Below are 17,913 nucleotides of genomic sequence, written 5' to 3'. Positions count from 1 at the left end.
AATATAGATGGTTTCTCATCAACGATTGGCTGAATGATAGATTAACGTGATTGGTTGGAAGTCACAGAAAACTCACTCAACCGGAACATTCAGTCGATTGGCATTTAATTTTTATTTCTTTAAAAATCCTATTTAAAATGTTACTTTTTACCATTATATTATATAATATTTGAATTGTACATGTAAGTTCGGTGATAGGAGTCGTTATTTTAGGTTATGTCAGCATTAATATATGTCTAGCCCTAGCTATCTAGAGGCCTAACCTAAGCCTAAAAAGGACAAGGTAGCCTAACTAAGCCTAGCCTGGCGGGCTACAGTGAATATTAATGGGAATGCATTGAGGTACCATAGGCCTGGCTCCTTAGCTAGGGCCTAGCTAGCTAGGCCTAGCCTAGAGCTATGACATGCCTAGCTAGAGGTCATGAGAGGCTACCTACTTCTACACTAGGCCTAGGCCTAGAGCTAGATTAGGCCAAACCTAGAGCTAGATTAGGCCAAACCTAGACCTACTTTACTAGCTACTGTGTCCTAGCCTAGGCCTCTTCTAACTAGGCCCCTAGTATTAAACTATGAAACACATTTGGAACGCCTAACATACTGTAAGAACCACATTACCTAAGAGGCCTAGTAGTACAGTATATTTAGAATTATTTCTTTTAATATTATTTCTATGACAGAATCGAAATTTCATGAAACATGAAGGCATCTCAAATATTTGCCACTCCACCAGAACCATTGTTCAATCACAAAGGAGCAAGTGTTTCATCAGAAGTGTTGGAGTCGATGCTACAAAATTTGGCAAAAGAAAATGAGAAAAAATTGAAGGATGGCATAAATAACCAAAACTGCTTCAAAAACCAGAAAAAAGCAGGTAAGAAACATTTTTATAAATCCATTAACCTAGTTAAGGATGTGCTCACATAATGTTAATCACCGTGATTCTCAAGAATTAATTGATCTTTTACTTTGTTTTAGTTGAGTTTATTTTTCTTATGTGTGAAAAGCTAAAACAACCTACTGAAGCAAGATATTTGGCCGTAGATATATTCAACAGGTATATTTATTAAATATTTTTCTCTTACTCTTATTTCAATATCAAATTTATTCCAATGACTATGATTACATAACATGAAATATATACGAATCATTTTACTGAAGGTGATTTAAATTATATTATAATTTAAATCACCTTCAGTAAAATGATTCTTATTTGTTACTACATTTATTTATATTTATTAATATTTGAAGAGGAGTACCACCCAGTACCACAGATATTTCAACCTTGCACACTAATATTATTTTGTTATCTTTTAGATTTATGGTCAAGCAAGTCTTGAGTTTATATGAATATGTAATGAGCAGTCCAACATACACCCACAAGAAACAAGACTGGCAGAACATAATAAAAAGATTAATGAAGCAAATGACATTAAGAATATTATCATGCATTCAAGTGGCCAGTAAACTTTGCTCACATTTTAAGGTAAGACAGTGGATGTGATAATGAAAGCTGAAATGATTGTGGTTCAAAGATTCTTTGTATGAAATTTAGTTTACTAAGGAGAATGACATTTAGCTAAATTGAATGTATTTATTCAGCCAGCATATCTGAGCAAGTTTATATAACACAAGTTAGAGCACCTCCTGGTGTAGAACTGCTAATTTTACCACAGGAATGACTATTTTGTGATTAATACTGTATTACATTTGTGTTTGTTGTATTACACAATGAATAAACCAGTTTATGCATGCTAATTTGAAGAAAACTAATAAAAGATATTTATGACATTATTAAAACAAATTATAAAAACATGAAAAATGAAGATTAATAAAAAAAAAGACTTTGAATAGGTCATTTCGCTGTTTTAATCAAGTTAATCACTTCCGTAGAAAAAAAATGTAACTATGCCTGCGTGCGCCATTTACAATATATTGTCATTAATTGCATACTGTACTCTACCAATTCAAGTCTTTGACAGCTAAAAGGTGCCATCGAATCTTGCATGATTTTGGACTTAATTATTCAATGGACAACACTGTTCAGTCTGAGCTGTGTGTGCTTAAGACATTACAGTATGAAATCAGTACATCTTCACCAATAACATATGTGGAAATCATTCTAGAGGTTATTGGTAAGTACAGTATTGACAACTAATGTTAAGCTAATAGGAAACCCTTATATACATTAAACAATATTGTTTTCATTTTTTATTGTGTTTTTGTTATAAAGATATTGAAAAAATGAAAATGTTAAGAACAAATGATACTTTTCCAATACAGTACAAATATATTTCTGTATTAATTTATTTTTCCAGGACAGTAGGTTAAATTCTAATTTTGTCTGTCTCTATTTACCAAATAGCTCATAATGATCACGGAGTAGAGATGAAACCTCTGCATCATATTAGTATACAGATAATAGATCTAGCATATCTAAGAAGACAATCTATCTATGAACAACTATTTTTAACTGCTACTGGTCAACCATGTATATACAAACAGGACAGGTACAGTGTCAAATGAATGCCTTATTGATTAAAGCAAAGATTGTATTGCTTTAAAATTATCTATCCAAATTTTGATAAACCCCACAACTGAAAACATATATTATCTAATAATCATGTGATTTTGCATAAACAATGTTTGAAATAATGGTATTCAAACAAGAACATAATACACCAGCCTGTAGCCAGGATTTTTACAAGGTTGTTTTTAAATAAATCATATTGAGCTAAGCATATTTACCATCACTTCTGTTGTCAGTATGTAGTTTAAAAAGGACACTTTGTTAAAAAAGCGGGGTTCATTCAAACCCTCAAGCAATTGCTATAAAAACCAATAAATAAACCTAAAACTCACATTTTTGTTTGAGATTTTCCAAATACTTGTTTCAATTTGTTGGTACTTGTTGATGTCCGTTTGTTGATGTCCGTTTGTTGCAGTTCGTATTTGTTGATGTCTGTTTTCTTTTTACTGATTTAGGATAAAGTTTGTACCCGTTGAGAATGATTTAATGTTGTTTGCAGTTGCTGTTATAGCTGCATCATCATATGTTGCAGATCAAAGTACAAGTGATCAAGTAAGCTTCCAATTATAAAATAAAAAAAAAAATAATTAGCATAGCTTATAGCTTAGGGTGGAGCACAAACATTAATATAGTAAACAGTAGGCCTATTAATAAAGCTACATTTAAAATTCAGCTGCAGCAGACCTTATCATGTAATTGTGGGTGAAACAAATGATTACACTGTCCACCTACACTGTGGTAAAACCAAGATACTCAATTCATACTAAATTGTAGTGAAATGTGTAAGTCAAAGATAAACAAGTTATTACCTTCATTTATGGTCCTTAGTGGCCTTAGCATCCATCCAGTTAGCAAACACCCACATCCTATTTGCTGTTTTGCTCTGTGTGCCACCCTGCAATTGATGTTCTGACTATACCTCTGGGAATGAATGGTGATTGGTGGTTGGTTATTACCTTTTTAAAATACAGCATAATAATAGAAGCTGCATTCTATATAAATGCACATAATGTGTACATTGTTAATCTTTATTTGAATAGTAATATTGGAAATAATTGCAATTTAAATTCACCAAACATTTTCTTGACGACATGAATTCCATTTCATTTCATTAGGTCATTAATCATCTAGAGAAGATAACCGGAATCTGTACTCTAGACATTTTAATGTTTGCCGACATCCTAGTGCGTAATTATGTAGTTTCACAAAAGGATCCACCGACCAGTGCCAAATAAATGTATGGGTTTTATGTGTAAATGATGTGAAAAATCAGACAGGTTGTTTTATATTTATAACAAAAGATCTACTTACCCAATTTGGCAAACAATAAATATTACATGACAGATTTATAAACATAAAAGTGAAAATATTATATATATATATTATCCTATTTATTGACTGTAAACAATTTCAGGAATAACAAAAAGTACAGACAAAAATATTTTTTTAATGCATATGCATAAATGAATTTTTTTTAAAGATATAAATACAAAATGAATAGTTTTATGTTTAATTATATTACAATTGTATAATTCAATTTTTTTTTTTTAGTAATACATAAAAAGTGCAAGAAGCAAAATACTAAATTTCTATGTGCAACTATTCATTTTAAACTATTTATAGGAAATCATTATACAGAGTATTCATTTGAGTAGTGGGAAACATTCAACCTAAAGGAAATGAATACAAATATCCCTTGACAATTCAATAAATTTAAACTAGTTATGTTTAAACAATAAATTTCTTATTAGACATACAAGTACTAATACTATTTCCACGTTTATACATACGTTATTATTTTAATTATATATATATTAATTATTTAGAACAATTGAAGTTGTATCGGGTACAAAGCTGAAAATAAATTTACAAAGTTAAAACTATGGCATTTATTTTGTTCTTATTAGAGAGTAATCTGGATAAAAATAGGGTTGAAATTTAAATCCAATTTTCTTGTGAAACTAATGTGAATTTTGCAATTTACTGCTCTGACAGGTCTGTGGGAGAAGAGAGATCTCTTAGGATACAAACCTGATTTAAGTTTACCCTTTTAAGGTCACAATTTATTGAAAAAAATGAGATTCTAGTTTCTATCTATGGACAAAAATATTGCAATTGGCATTTATCTAGATCCTGGATTTCCATCTACTTAATTCATTTTAATTGTTAATAAAATAAATACCAACTTATGGTTGGTCATAGAAAAATCTAACTATAATTGGTTTTTATTATTTTGTATAAAAATGTAGAAATATACCATTTTTTGGGAATATATTTAATTAGTGGTACTGTATTGTTTTATAAAACATATCAAACTTGAATTGGCATGGTCCTCCCATTATGCGTCTGAATATGAAGTTATTAGCTTGTCTTGCATTAGGTGAATGAGTAGGTTGCGCAATGGTTCGTACCCATTCAATGCCTTGTAGCTACCGATCAATAACAGCTTCCTCTTCGCCCGAGTCAATGCCACGTTTAAACGACGAATATCATGTAACAACTCGCCCTGAATTGTAAGAAGTGAGTGCATTATTAGTGAGAGAAGGAAGTTAATGAAGTCTCTGACCATAACAATATTATAAATAGAAACACTAACCTGTGTGGCAGTTTTGACAAATGACACAACAATAACTTCTTTGTCTCTTCCTTGATATTTATCTATAGTGTTTACTTCCACCTGGGAAGCATCTACAGCTAGGCTTGGTAGCATTGATTTAACTAATAAACACTGGTTTCTATAGGGTGACACCAAGCCTATATCTGTACCCTTACAACCACACTTTAAACAAACAAAAAATAACATCAAACCATCAATTATAAGAAAAACTACCAACATTTGTTTATAAACCCAGCTTATATCCAACAATACAATAAGGTATAGTCTGGTCTATATCCACATAGATCATTTTCAAATTTCATATTATTGAACAATTTTGTAACATAATGCCAACTATTGCCATCATGGTTATAGAAAATAAACACTTACATTAAGCAATCCATCTACTAATTTAATCATAACATTTGCTTCATTTTGATTGGTGCTATATGAACTTTGACCATCGCTTTCAACCTAAAATAAAAGACCACAAATAATTAAAAATGCTCTCTAACCAAATGCAACAATTGAAACAAATGTTTTGGTGTCCAGTGCAATATTGAATGAAGGTAATAATAAATAATACTAAACTTCATATAAAATGTTATACTTACATCATCCATGTTCAAAAACTTAACGGTAGATTTCGGATCCAACAATTGTAGCAACCATTTGGGCTGGTTAGACTTCTAACAATAAACATACCACAAATAAATTATGTAAATGATGGACACATTTTGTAAACACAAATCACATCACATCAACTTAATTGAAATTAATTTTATTTATAGTTTAAAGCACACTGTACTTGCATTTCGAAAAGCATCCCAATTTGTTAAGCTTAAAGTAGATCTTGCAACTTTGTCAGATCCGCATTGAAGAGCACCCTCATACACCAAAATATTACTCAGTTTCATAATCTCCAAGTTCATTCGGTATTGGAATGTTAATGACACTGTAGCACTCGGGTGAGATGTAGCTAAACGCTTGAATAAACTCTCATCCATTCCTAGAAGTCTGTAAAACAACATTTAACACCATTCTGTATTGAAACTTTAAATATTAAAAATATTAAATTGTGATATATAACTTCATGTGCAGTTGTTTTTTTTATCTTTCAACTTTCTCAATACCAAACTCTCTTTTAAATCAGTACTTTTTTGAGGTCCAAAATGTCCAAAATTCTTTTTTAATTATTAAAAACACATTCAGAATACCCAACTTTCCAGAAAAGCATATATATATTAGCATAGTCAAGGGTTTCCAGTATTGGAAGTGTTAAATGTACAAGTATTTCTCTGTTCTTTTATTTATTCTTTTAAATCAGTACTTTTGAATAAAAAATCATTAGTTACTTGCAATTTGAAAATTACTAAAATAATTCATTACAATTACTTTGACAAATTATTATTAGTTGAATTTAATTTAATTTTAAGAGCAGTGATATTGAATATCATTAATCTTGTTAATTGTATTTAACTACTGCAAAGTAGCTTTGTGTCAGGAATTGAGTAATTGGACAGATGTTTGCCCTACTCTGACGTAATTTTGTACTTTTCATTAATCTTGCTGTTACATTTAACTTAAAACCATAATAGCACATACTTGGCATGTTTACTTTGAACAAGTGGTGGAAGTTGATGATGATCCCCAACCAAAACAAAGCGGTTAGCTAGCAGCAATGGACCAAGGCAAACTGGTTGGCTAATCTGGGAAGCCTCATCAACGATACAAACATCAAAGTGGCGTTGAGAGAAGATGGCATGCTTGGTTCCTAGACAGGTGGTGGCTACAATAGGCTGAAAGAGAAATATAGAGATGGTAGTATAAGGATCAAGTATTAGAGCACATCATGTTTAGAGTAGTTAGATAGAAGTGATCCTTCCAAAGCATTTATTATAAATTGTTGCTTTATTAGATGTTAGATTTTCCAATTTGGATGCACAGTTCCACTTTTTTAAAAGTACCAATAAATTAATTTTAAAATATCAGGAATGACGCACATACCACTGAATTGTAAATATGTGTAATTTCTGCAATACCCTTAGCTTGTTTCGCAACAGTTTCCTCAGAAAAACGGCGTACATCTGGGTGAATGCTAAGTGATCGACCAAGGCGAATGAACTCCATGTTGTGTTTACACAGCTTTAGTAAGATGTTATCAATTGCAGAATGTGTATAGCTTGTTAATAAAACTGACTTTCCATAATACATGAGTACTCTCACTAAAGCAACAATGGTGGTTGTTTTGCCTACAAATACAATATATGAATTGCAAATATTTATAAATACAAAACATTATTATAAAATATTGTGTAAAGTAAAGCTCTGTCTACACTATCAAACTTTATGTGACAAAAAAATCACACTTTTTTTGCCAAACTAGTTTCATAGTGTAGACAGAGCTTATGGTTGGTATATAACATTGATTGTTATGACAGCATAACAAACTTTATTTTCTACTTTTTTGGAAACACACGGTATACCATAAACTTTATTTTATACTAATATAATATAATCGGAATATTCTCAGTTTCCAGTTAAGCTTGAGGACCAGAATAAATACATTTAACATTTAACATTTTTAACATAATATAATACACAAAACAGAATTTATAAGCTTTTTTATTCCGATTGTGTTACTGCTCTACATATGCAATGTGTTTTTTTCTACATACAGTAATCTGTCTTTAAGTAAAATGCAAAAACAAGCATTTTATTAAAGATGTATTGTCCCTTGAAACACAAAAAAATGAAGGTCAAAATATTCTAAATTTAAATTGGCCATATCAAAGTAATATTAAAGTTATTCACTTTAAGTCGAAAATTCAAGCAAAAAACAACAATTTTACGTAATTAACAGCTAAATTAATTTGATTACATTTCGTCTGGAAAATCGTCGCGAGCGAAAGTAAACAAAGATTTTAAACCATGAGTATACATTATGCATGATGCTAATTAGGATTGTTTAGAACTCGTCACGGTTGAGAAGGTGTTTTCACACAGATCGCGAGGAAGTTTTATGATTATGCATACAGAGTAGCCAAATATAAGCGTGTTGCATTATGAGATATGTTTTGATCGAAAACTTTGACTGGAAGTCAAAGTTATTTTTTGAACCAAAATCCGTCTGTATTTCAGTTAAATGGTTTTTTTTTTGACTAATTTTTGGTGAAAGTTAATAACTATTATGATACTTCAAAATGACCCACTTTTTTTCCAAATCTTTTTTTTTTATTTTTTTGGAATTTGACAAAGGGACAATACATCTTTAAGAATTGTATTGACTACTCACCTGTTCCAGGCATACCAACAACCAATGTGTAATCATTGCTTCTCAGTACTTTATCAATGACACATCTCTGATCTTTATTTAAGTCAGCTAGGATTCCTTTTACTAAAGAAAAGTAAAACTATGTTAATAACCACTTTCCAACCAATTATACATCTTTAACTACTATGTCAAATATAAATATTGATAATTATCTTACAGGGATTTGAAACAATTCTGAATTTCATTTAAATTTTCATTTTCTAAGCTTATAAATTCAATCAGTCAAACACTAAGATGTCCACTTACTTCTTGATATGTTAATATTATAACACACCTATCATGTGCTGTACATTATGTTTTCCATTTTAATAATTAGGGTACTATTCAGACTTTCTTTTTTTAGTATTTTCTGTGACACTCAATTTGGTGCCAGATATTGTCTCTGCATCTAGTTATGATTTGATTTACTACATTAAGAATTAAATATTACACCTACTAGGCTCCATAAATATGTTTATGGTTAGAGTATTAAGAATATAGTAAGCAAGCCAATGTGTACCTTTAGCGTGGACATTGGTTGGCAGACCAATAGGAGCATCTTCAAAGCCTGGTTGCTTAGTATCCAATATAAGCTGTCGTATATGAGAACTGTAATGAGAAACCAAACCCGGTTCTACAACTGTTATATGTATTCATATACAAGTCAATGGCTGAGTGGTTAAGGCAGGGGCACCGTTTACCATACCTAAAGAGCGAACAATATCGGAAGGGTTCGAGGCTGACTCGCTCCTAGTTCTGGTGGTGGACATGGACTATAATCCGTAGTTCCAGTATACACAGTTGAACCCAGCTCATCATTCGAGATGGGTAAGTGTTACCCCGGTGAACTGGTTCACAAATTAGTTGATAGGACAGTGATTAATTTACTATTGGTAATCCTTGGCCACATGTGCCTAAAGATATAACATCAAATAAAAGAGACAACAAAGACGACACTGTGAGCCAATTTGAAGATATATTACCTTGTAGGCTCATTTTTCATCAAGTTTCCAAGATTGACCAAGCTGGACGCCATACTGTTGTAACTATCATCCTTGTCAAGTCTGTATATCGCATTCTTACCTCTTGTTCTCAGTTCCCTGTAAATAGCATTTTAAAATAAATAAATGGATCAATGATCTGTAGAAGAATATTTTGTACATATTTATATGGTGATGATGGTTACCACAGTATGGCCAAGATTTAGACGAGAACAACTGGCACTAATTGGGAGAGGCCTTTGCCCAGAAGTGGGCTGAAGAAAGATGGTTAAACTTGTTAACAATTAAAATATCATCTTTCCTTCATCTTTTTTTAGAATTCTAAATAATTCACAAACCTGTCAGTGGCTATGACAACATATTCACTAGTTACTTCTACAATAAATCCAACACATAGCGCTACTTCGTTTGTTTTCTCCTTAGTTACTGCTAACCTTTGACCTACAGTCAATTGCACACTTGAAAGAGGTTTATTGCTGAAAAAGAAGTAAACAGTAAGGGTTTATTCACTGTATATGACTGGGCTTTTTAAAAACCAATGACTCAATATTTCAATATATTGAAATTGTATCCAACCTGGAGTTGTAACTTAGAGGGTTAGATGCTCAGCTACTGATCACAGAATTCTAAAATGTGTTTTATGACAAAATACAACTACCACTTCCAAACATCTTGTGTATATGTTTTGAGAAAGACAGTGAATGAACATACTTATGATTATGTATTGATATTGATAATAGTAATATTAACCTGGGGTGAAGTGGTTTCCGTTTAAATGTCAATAAATATTGACCTGAATTTTTACCAGGTTTGCAACTTGTGAGGAGCATTCCACTGTAGCATTGGTCCTTCTGTTCTCTGCAAACAATTTTTATAAATATTAATCTATAGTATTAAGCTCTGTCAAACTTTATGTGAAATTTGATGTGCCCATATATGGACATGATGTCATATCACTATCATATTTGGGCATATCACTACCATTATTTGGGAACATCACACTTTTTTTTGTCGAAGTAGTTTGATAGTGTAGAGAGAGCTTTAAATTGCATTTTTTTTAAATTAATAATAATTCTGAATTACAAGTTTAGGTAAAACATTTGATAGAAAAACATTGCATAATCAGTACATTTTTGCGCAATAAAGATTAAAAACACTAGCCCTACTTCCTCAAAATTTAAACTGTACCTTTTCCAAGCATCAACCAGCCACATTTCACTGTTGATTTTTCTTTCTTCTGCTGAAGTGTGCTCCAACATACACATGAGAAACCATTCTCTAAAATACTGTAGTTCCTCTTCATTTAAATGTTCCAACTTCTCTTCGTAGAAATTTGCAATGTTCTCACTCAAAATCACTGGATTTGACTCGAGTCTGAAACAGATTAATTTAGAAAATATTTATTTTATAATCTATTTTTTAAGCACACACTCAATGCAATAACAAACATAGATGCACATTTCCGAGTCTTTTTATTCTGCAGAGTTACATAGTGATACATACAGTTAATTCGATTGTGCAGCTATTGAGTCAAAAAGTTATTAAGAAATGGGCATGCTTACTGTTAACCTCAATAGCTGCTGAGTAGTTGCATGGTGCATCGTGAAAATGAAACTACAATGCATCTCATTTTCATACATCATATCTATTTACTATATTAGAAAAATTAGAAATTAATATGTTTTTATTAATAAAAATAATAAAAAAATATATGTTACCTGTGTAAAAGGGCACAATGATGAAGCTCAGAACACTTGGTGCAAGTAAAGGTATCTTGGATTGGTTCAGGTAGGAGAGGTAAAGACCAGCTCTCTTCATTCTCACCTTTGCTTGGGGATTGTGTGATAAAGTATGCTAAATGGTTGCGAAGGTTTATCAACTCTGGAATAGAAAATTTGCATCATATTATATATACTTTTTTGATAATCAAAAACAAAATAACTCACATAAAATGGAAGGTATTCCTAATTTATCGAGTTAATCATGAAATTCTACATTCTTTAACAATCTGAATAGAAGTACCATAACCAGATAACGATTAATCAAAATATAGTTAACTAGAGGGTACAAACCTCCGCCTACTGTAAAATTCCCCTACATAAAATGTCCCCGGAAAATATATATATTTTTTAAATTTTTTTTTATTAGTTCTAAGTGTAAATAGGCTAACTGCACACTACAAAGTTGTGAATGAGAGTTTGGTGTAATGGTTATGTATCCAGCCTCTCACAGTTGAGATCGCTGGTTTAAGTCCCGTTGAGTTTTTTTTTTTTTTTTCTTTTTTTTTGTGGACCTTGATCTTTGACCCTGACCCTTCAAAATGTAATTATATGATGAGTCATTGATCATTGTGGCTAAGTTTGGTGAGAATCGAATAAAAACTGTGGTCTCTAGGCAGTAAAATAGTTTTTTGTTAGTTGTGACCTTGACCTATGACCTTTTCCTCTCGCAATCGAACTCGTCCAAGCTTTTGGGGCATAGATCATTGTGTCCAAATTTGGTGAGAATCGGATGAAAACTTCGGCCTCCAGGCTGTTCACAGGCACACACACACAAACATACAGGGGTGAAAATATAACCTCCTTGGCGGAGGTAATAAAATGATTTGGATGGATACGGTATAAGGCTTTAATGTTACCTCTTTTATCCATGTGTGTTGCTGGTACTGATATCATGGCTCCGGTTTTGAGGTATAATAGAAACCCAAGCTCTTTACTGCAACCTAGTTCACTCAACAGAAAACTGTAAAGCAACAACTGAAAAATGGAAGACGTACTTTATTTAGATAAAATAACTTTGAAAAATGCAGCATTACAACATATGGAATGTAGTATGACTAGAAAAGTTACCTTAACATACAACAAATAAAGTAATTTATATATGATATATATATTTATACTTGTGCTAAGCTCTGTCTACACTATCAAATTAATTTGACAAAAAAAGTGTGATGTGTTCAAATATGGTAGTGATATGACATCATCGTGTCCATATATGGGCACATCACATTTTTTGTCACATAAACTTTGATAGTGTAGACAGAGTTTTATGGAAAATAACCATGAGGGCAGCAAACCATGTTAATCACTTTACCTGACTTCGATGTTCCATAGAATTTGTTTCTCTTCCTGTCTTCAACTCTAGAGGGAGTATGAGTGTCTGTTTTTGATGAGGTTTTTCGCGGTGAATCTGTATTATGTAAAAAAAAGGTGTGAATCCATCAATTACAAATACACTTTATTGCATTCATTTTTTTCATCTATTATTTATTTAGCTGATGGCTCTAAAATAAGAGGCTACTGCAATATCCTTACCTTGACTTCAACAGTTAAATCGACCTTGCCTTTGATACCCCATCGTGGTGAGCAGACATTCTCTTCAATATCTTTCAATTCAGAAACACACATGGAGCTTTTTGATGGCTTCATCTCATTAGGGCTGCAAAAAACACAAAAAAATAACATGAATTTGAGGTGACAAAACTTTACATTCAGTATTTCAGTTGGTTTTTAAGAAAGTTTCTTACAATTTGACATCAAGAGATGATGAAGTCTTTGGAACAGCGCAGTAATACTTTCTAGCCCAGGCTGTGATTGGTCCAACGTACTCGTCAACTACTTGCAGCACATCTTCATCTCTCAGGCCTATTCTAAACCTACAAAAACCAAGATAAAACAATAAAAAAGTTCTGATGTCAGTGATTGATCCACGATTTTCAAATGGGGTCCATGGCCTAAAAATTGCTGAAGTTTGTCTAATGTTATATGATCTTTCCCAATGTATCTTGCCTAAAGGAAGACTTTTCTTACATGTCATTTATAATAGAAGGTGTTCTCAAAACTTCTTTTGCAGTCATCTCCAAAAATTCTTTATTAAATGTTTTCTTACTTATTGCCTACAAAAAGAAAAACAAAGAAAAGGGGTAATGATCTTGCATATGTTTAAATATACTGTAGAGCCAAAGCACCTGACCGTTCAGGTACTCCGCATAAAACAGCCTGTAGTGCATTAAAATGTTGTAAGTTATAACTAGCGTGAATATTTTTATTCTGCTTTGCATTGCATTGAGCACTTCCACCCTTTATGACCTGGTTAACGTTTACAACTCCCTACTATGTTTACATATGTATATTCAGTAGTAGTCACCAATTAAAACAACATTAGTTGTTTCATAGTAGAAGAATAGAATATAGAAAATAATTCAATTTGTACATACCTTTTCAAACACTTCATGTAGAATTGTTCCACATAACATAGCTTTATTTGAAAAATCTGCACCCTGTAACCAAGATAATATAATGTGGTTGTAACAAAATGTCATTGAAATTAAAGGTTACATTTTATTATGGTTTTAACATATTGAACAAAAAAAATAAAATACCTTAAACCTTTCTCGTAAAACAGACCTGGAAAAAGGAGAAAGTAAATGACTCAAAATTTAATTCCATAATAACTACAATTAATCAACATGAATTAAATTTTCATAATTTTCCATTTTTATTGTTTATATTTGTAATTTGTAAGTGTTAACTGGACTTCAAGGAAGAACAATGTACAAATATTGAATGAATATCCAGAATAAAGAAAGATTTCTATCTATCTATCTATCTATCTATCTAAATAAAAGAAAGAAAGAATCAACAACAAAATATTGATTAAGACTAGAAAATAACTATCTAGTTAACTTCTTTTGTTCAACTACATGGCTCGGATAAAGAAAGATGAACGACTAAGATGAACGTTAATAATCAAAGAGTACCTACCTCCTTTTACATTTTATACTGCCAGCTATTGCAGTACCTGTTAATAGTATATCTGGTTTTAATACTATGAAGTTATCACTCTGATTAACAACAATTTGATTCGATTTGTCAAATGTACCATGAATAGCTACCACCATACCTTCAGATATCGGCATCCGACTCCTTTAAGAAAAAACACGAAAATAGAAGACTACAGTTAATAATATACAGGACACAGTAATAAACAGATGCTTACAGAGGCTTGATGATGAACATTGCAGTGAAATACAGATACTCAAATAATACTTACCAAGTTCCTTTAAGAGTACACACTTTTAATACACCATCTAATTCAGCCTTAACATGAACTTCTTTTTGACTGCAAAGAAAATAAAAATAAACAAATATATCTCATTTAAGTAAATTCTTTGTTGTCTGTAAATTGGTCACCAATGAGCTCTTTACCTTCACTTACAATTTAGTTTCTCCAGCTAGTCTTAGATACTGTACAGCTATATTTAGCCTAGGCTGTGTTTATACAACACCCTAAAATTGAACATGCATTTCATTTCTGGAGTGTTGTAACAACCCCCCAAAAACTGTAATAGCAATTATATTCTTAAATGTTTATTTGCCGTATGTCTGTTCATATGCATCATAGTGAAGCAAATAATAATGTTTATAGTATTTTTGATGTTCTTATATTTGCTTTTAAAATGTTGTATCTCTGTAGTATTCATGTCTGTTTTTAAATATTGATTGTTTTAAATAATATAAATATTGTATATAGTAATAATTTTATTAATATACATTTTAACATTTTGAAAATGTACTCATATTATTTCCATTTTAATTGGCAAAATAAAATTGAATCTTGAATCACCAGGTTATGAGCATTTTAATGTTACTAAATGTCAATAGATATACTGTATAGGCAACTTATAAACTATACATATTTTGTGTTTAGTATCAATAATTTCTATGAACTTACAATTGTTGATCAACAACTTTGACAACGATGTATCGGTTCAGATCTGGATATTCTGGTTCATCACTTGATTGTGCCGACTGATCCTTAAATGGAAAGAGGTCACTAAAAGTCCTTTGAAGATCAGGGCAACTATCTGAATCCTGTATAAATGAAATACAGTATTTCAATTCAATTTTGAATTCAATGGTTTGTCTTTTCTCAAGTGTAAATAAAACCATTATTGTGTGGTCCATTCACTTTCTCCAAAATGTCCTCAGTCATACTTTAATATTTGAAAGCATTCAATGATGCAAATACAACAATACACATATATCTGGGGTATACAGTTAGTCAATAGTCCTGAAAACTGTGGTTTCTATTTCCATAACCCATCATTCCTTGATTGATAGATAGATAAGTATACAACTTACTTGTGACACCATAGCTACATCTTCTTTTACCCAACTGTTATCCATGCTTTCCAAAAAGGCCTTTGTGTTGGGGGTCAACAACTAAATAATGTAAAAGAATGCTGTGGAGTGAGTTCTTTTTCAACCCGATACCAGGGCATAAAGCGTGATTACAGGATAGTAATATTGAGAGTGTATGCTCCGATCCGAAGACCATCATGTATGTCACAGACACATTATATTACTAATTAACTATTCTATATGGATACTTACGTCTTCAGCTGTGCTGACCTTCTTAGTTGGTGTATGAAGGTCGTCAGGTTGAAGTTTACTCTTGGTGTCAAAGGAGCAACCTAACAGGTTGGTAGCTTTAACTTCATCTGTATTGGCACATATATCTATATCTGCAGAGTTATCTTTTACGAGAAAGGAATCATCAATATTGGCCACTTTTGTGGCGTCTACAACAGGTGAACAATCAACTTTATCAACGGTGTTACCAGTCTCAACTACATTAGCATTTTTAAAGACAGAAACACTGTCAACATTATCTGCAAATGAACTAACTACATTTTCTAATCTTTTCTCAGAAAATAAAATCTTGTTACAAGTACTACTTTTGGCAAAAGGATTTCTTAGGTTAGTTGATGGTTTTCGTTTTTCATTTGGAGAGATTCCTTTGGTTGATGCTCGTTTAAGGTGAAGTCTAAAAGGTTTGATAGTGCCATCTTCCTCCACGTGTACATCTGCTTTGTTTTGACCATATTTCCGCTTAGAAGTCTTCTGAACATTGTTTTTTAATCTATTGTACCGAACATTTTTCCTCTGTGAGCTTTTCTGGAAAAGTTCATCAAGTCCAGCATTAAGAAAGTCTTCATCATCGTCACTCAAACTGGAATTCAATATGATAGTTGTACTTTCAACTTTATTATCTATAGCTAAATTACAACACACATTCTGTTTGGTTTCAATTTTATCTGAAATGTTCTGAACAGCTAACACTGATACATTAGCACCTTTAGAAGGAACTTGAGTAGTTCTTACTGCTTTTTTATAGCTACGAGAAAGTTTTGCCCCTCTGCTACTGCTTAGTAAATGTTCAATTTCTGTATGGATCTTCTTAGTTTCAATTCCAATCATGTCACTATATAACTCTTGCTTTAATAATTCACTTTCTTTCAAATTTTCTTTGTATGCCGTATGCAGTTTCCTTATGTTTTCATTCTCTACAAACGCTCTTCCTTTAGTTGTCTGCTCCAGGTTTTGACTTCTAAATCTTGACGATTTCATCTGACTGACTGGCGTCTCTGGGACGATGTGTGTTGGATATAGCAAGCATTCTTGGCTTGTCTTTGGAGTTGAGGGATCTCTTTGATCTGGGGTATTAGGAATTTCTGCAGGTAAAAGATCATTGACAAAATTATACAATATACAAAGTTTATGTTTTATTTACTCATTCCATATTCATGTAATAAAACATGTGTATGGGTCTAAAAACATAATATTTCTAATAAAGTGTTATTCTGTAGATCATTTAGTTCAGCTCACACTCACTCTATCAAAAATAATAATAATCAGCTTACCAATAATTTGCGACTTACTGTCATCTTCTATTTTATTTTCAGAAAGAGTCATATCTCCTTGCTTTTCCGTGGATGTTGATGGTACAATATCTCTTCTGTTTAGGAACTCATCATCTTTGTCAGGTATGCAAGAGCTTAACACTTCCTTTTCCGTAGTACCATTACAATTTGCTTCTTGATCAATTAACTTCTCAGCAGGCTTAAACTTTAAAAACAAAATTGATGAAACTGTTACACAAATTATCAAAGTATTTATTTAATTTACATCAATGTTTTTATTCTACAAATATGACATACATTTCTAAATGTGCAAATCGTTTGAAAAACAAATTAAAATAGTTAAATAACCTTAGTAAAGAAACTTTCCAGCGACAACTGTCCACTCTTCTTCGCGTTCTTTGCCTGAAAATTTAAAGAAAGTTTAATAAACACAGTAAGTATTTGAATAAAGATATGAATTCATTCTAAATAGGCATATGTCTACATTTGTAGTTACATACATAGACATACTGTACACTACTGTCTGTACTGTATACACTAAATAATTGGGATTTTGTATAACTCACCACAGCTGAAGATCTTGAAAGTTTACCCATGCTAACAGCAAGTACAATTATCAACACGAAAGCTTCAATTTAGAAATGAATGCACTGTGTGCAGCAATCTACTGTTTATGTAGGCCTAGCCTACTCCTCATACTCATTAATAGATACACTAGCCTCTATATAGAGAGGCCTTTTTATTAGTATTAGAGTAGCAGAGGGCCTAGCT

The 17,913-nt window shown here is 31.8% G+C and overlaps 2 protein-coding genes across 3 annotated transcripts; one reads left to right on the top strand and one right to left on the bottom strand.

The window, feature by feature from the left end:
- The first annotated feature begins 60 nt into the window (after positions 1 to 60).
- On the top strand, positions 61 to 3,947 carry LOC144843375 (cyclin N-terminal domain-containing protein 1-like). Its single transcript, XM_078700166.1, has 8 exons — positions 61 to 182; positions 678 to 871; positions 976 to 1,054; positions 1,315 to 1,483; positions 1,970 to 2,132; positions 2,363 to 2,507; positions 2,983 to 3,079; positions 3,643 to 3,947. The coding sequence occupies exons 2-8, from the start codon at positions 697 to 699 to the stop codon at positions 3,760 to 3,762; spliced, it is 948 nt and encodes a 315-aa protein (XP_078556292.1). The 5' UTR covers positions 61 to 182; positions 678 to 696; the 3' UTR covers positions 3,763 to 3,947.
- On the bottom strand, positions 3,908 to 17,791 carry LOC144843149 (DNA replication ATP-dependent helicase/nuclease DNA2-like). Of its 2 annotated transcripts, none has more exons than XM_078699876.1 (29): positions 17,709 to 17,791; positions 17,491 to 17,544; positions 17,143 to 17,347; positions 15,833 to 16,953; positions 15,581 to 15,661; positions 15,171 to 15,310; positions 14,490 to 14,558; positions 14,201 to 14,362; positions 13,819 to 13,843; positions 13,654 to 13,716; positions 13,247 to 13,332; positions 12,964 to 13,092; positions 12,752 to 12,875; positions 12,531 to 12,626; positions 12,076 to 12,193; positions 11,156 to 11,318; positions 10,626 to 10,811; positions 10,188 to 10,295; positions 9,776 to 9,913; positions 9,420 to 9,536; positions 8,957 to 9,045; positions 8,419 to 8,520; positions 7,131 to 7,375; positions 6,729 to 6,922; positions 5,936 to 6,140; positions 5,738 to 5,812; positions 5,514 to 5,597; positions 5,124 to 5,306; positions 3,908 to 5,033 (listed from the first exon to the last, which is right to left on the bottom strand). In XM_078699876.1, exons 1-29 carry the CDS (start codon positions 17,736 to 17,738, stop codon positions 4,866 to 4,868), a joined length of 4,560 nt encoding a protein of 1,519 aa, XP_078556002.1. In that variant the 5' UTR covers positions 17,739 to 17,791; the 3' UTR covers positions 3,908 to 4,865. The 2 variants fall into 2 exon arrangements, with proteins under 2 accessions (XP_078556002.1, XP_078556010.1); XM_078699884.1 differs by having other exon boundaries at positions 17,161 to 17,347.
- Positions 17,792 to 17,913: the final 122 nt, after the last annotated feature.

This window comes from Antedon bifida, chromosome 1 (assembly GCF_963402885.1).
Source record: "Antedon bifida chromosome 1, ecAntBifi1.1, whole genome shotgun sequence".
NCBI classification, from domain to species: Eukaryota; Metazoa; Echinodermata; class Crinoidea; order Comatulida; family Antedonidae; genus Antedon; species Antedon bifida.
Note: the sequence above shows the minus strand (reverse complement) of the source record. Positions and strands in the feature narration are given on the sequence as shown.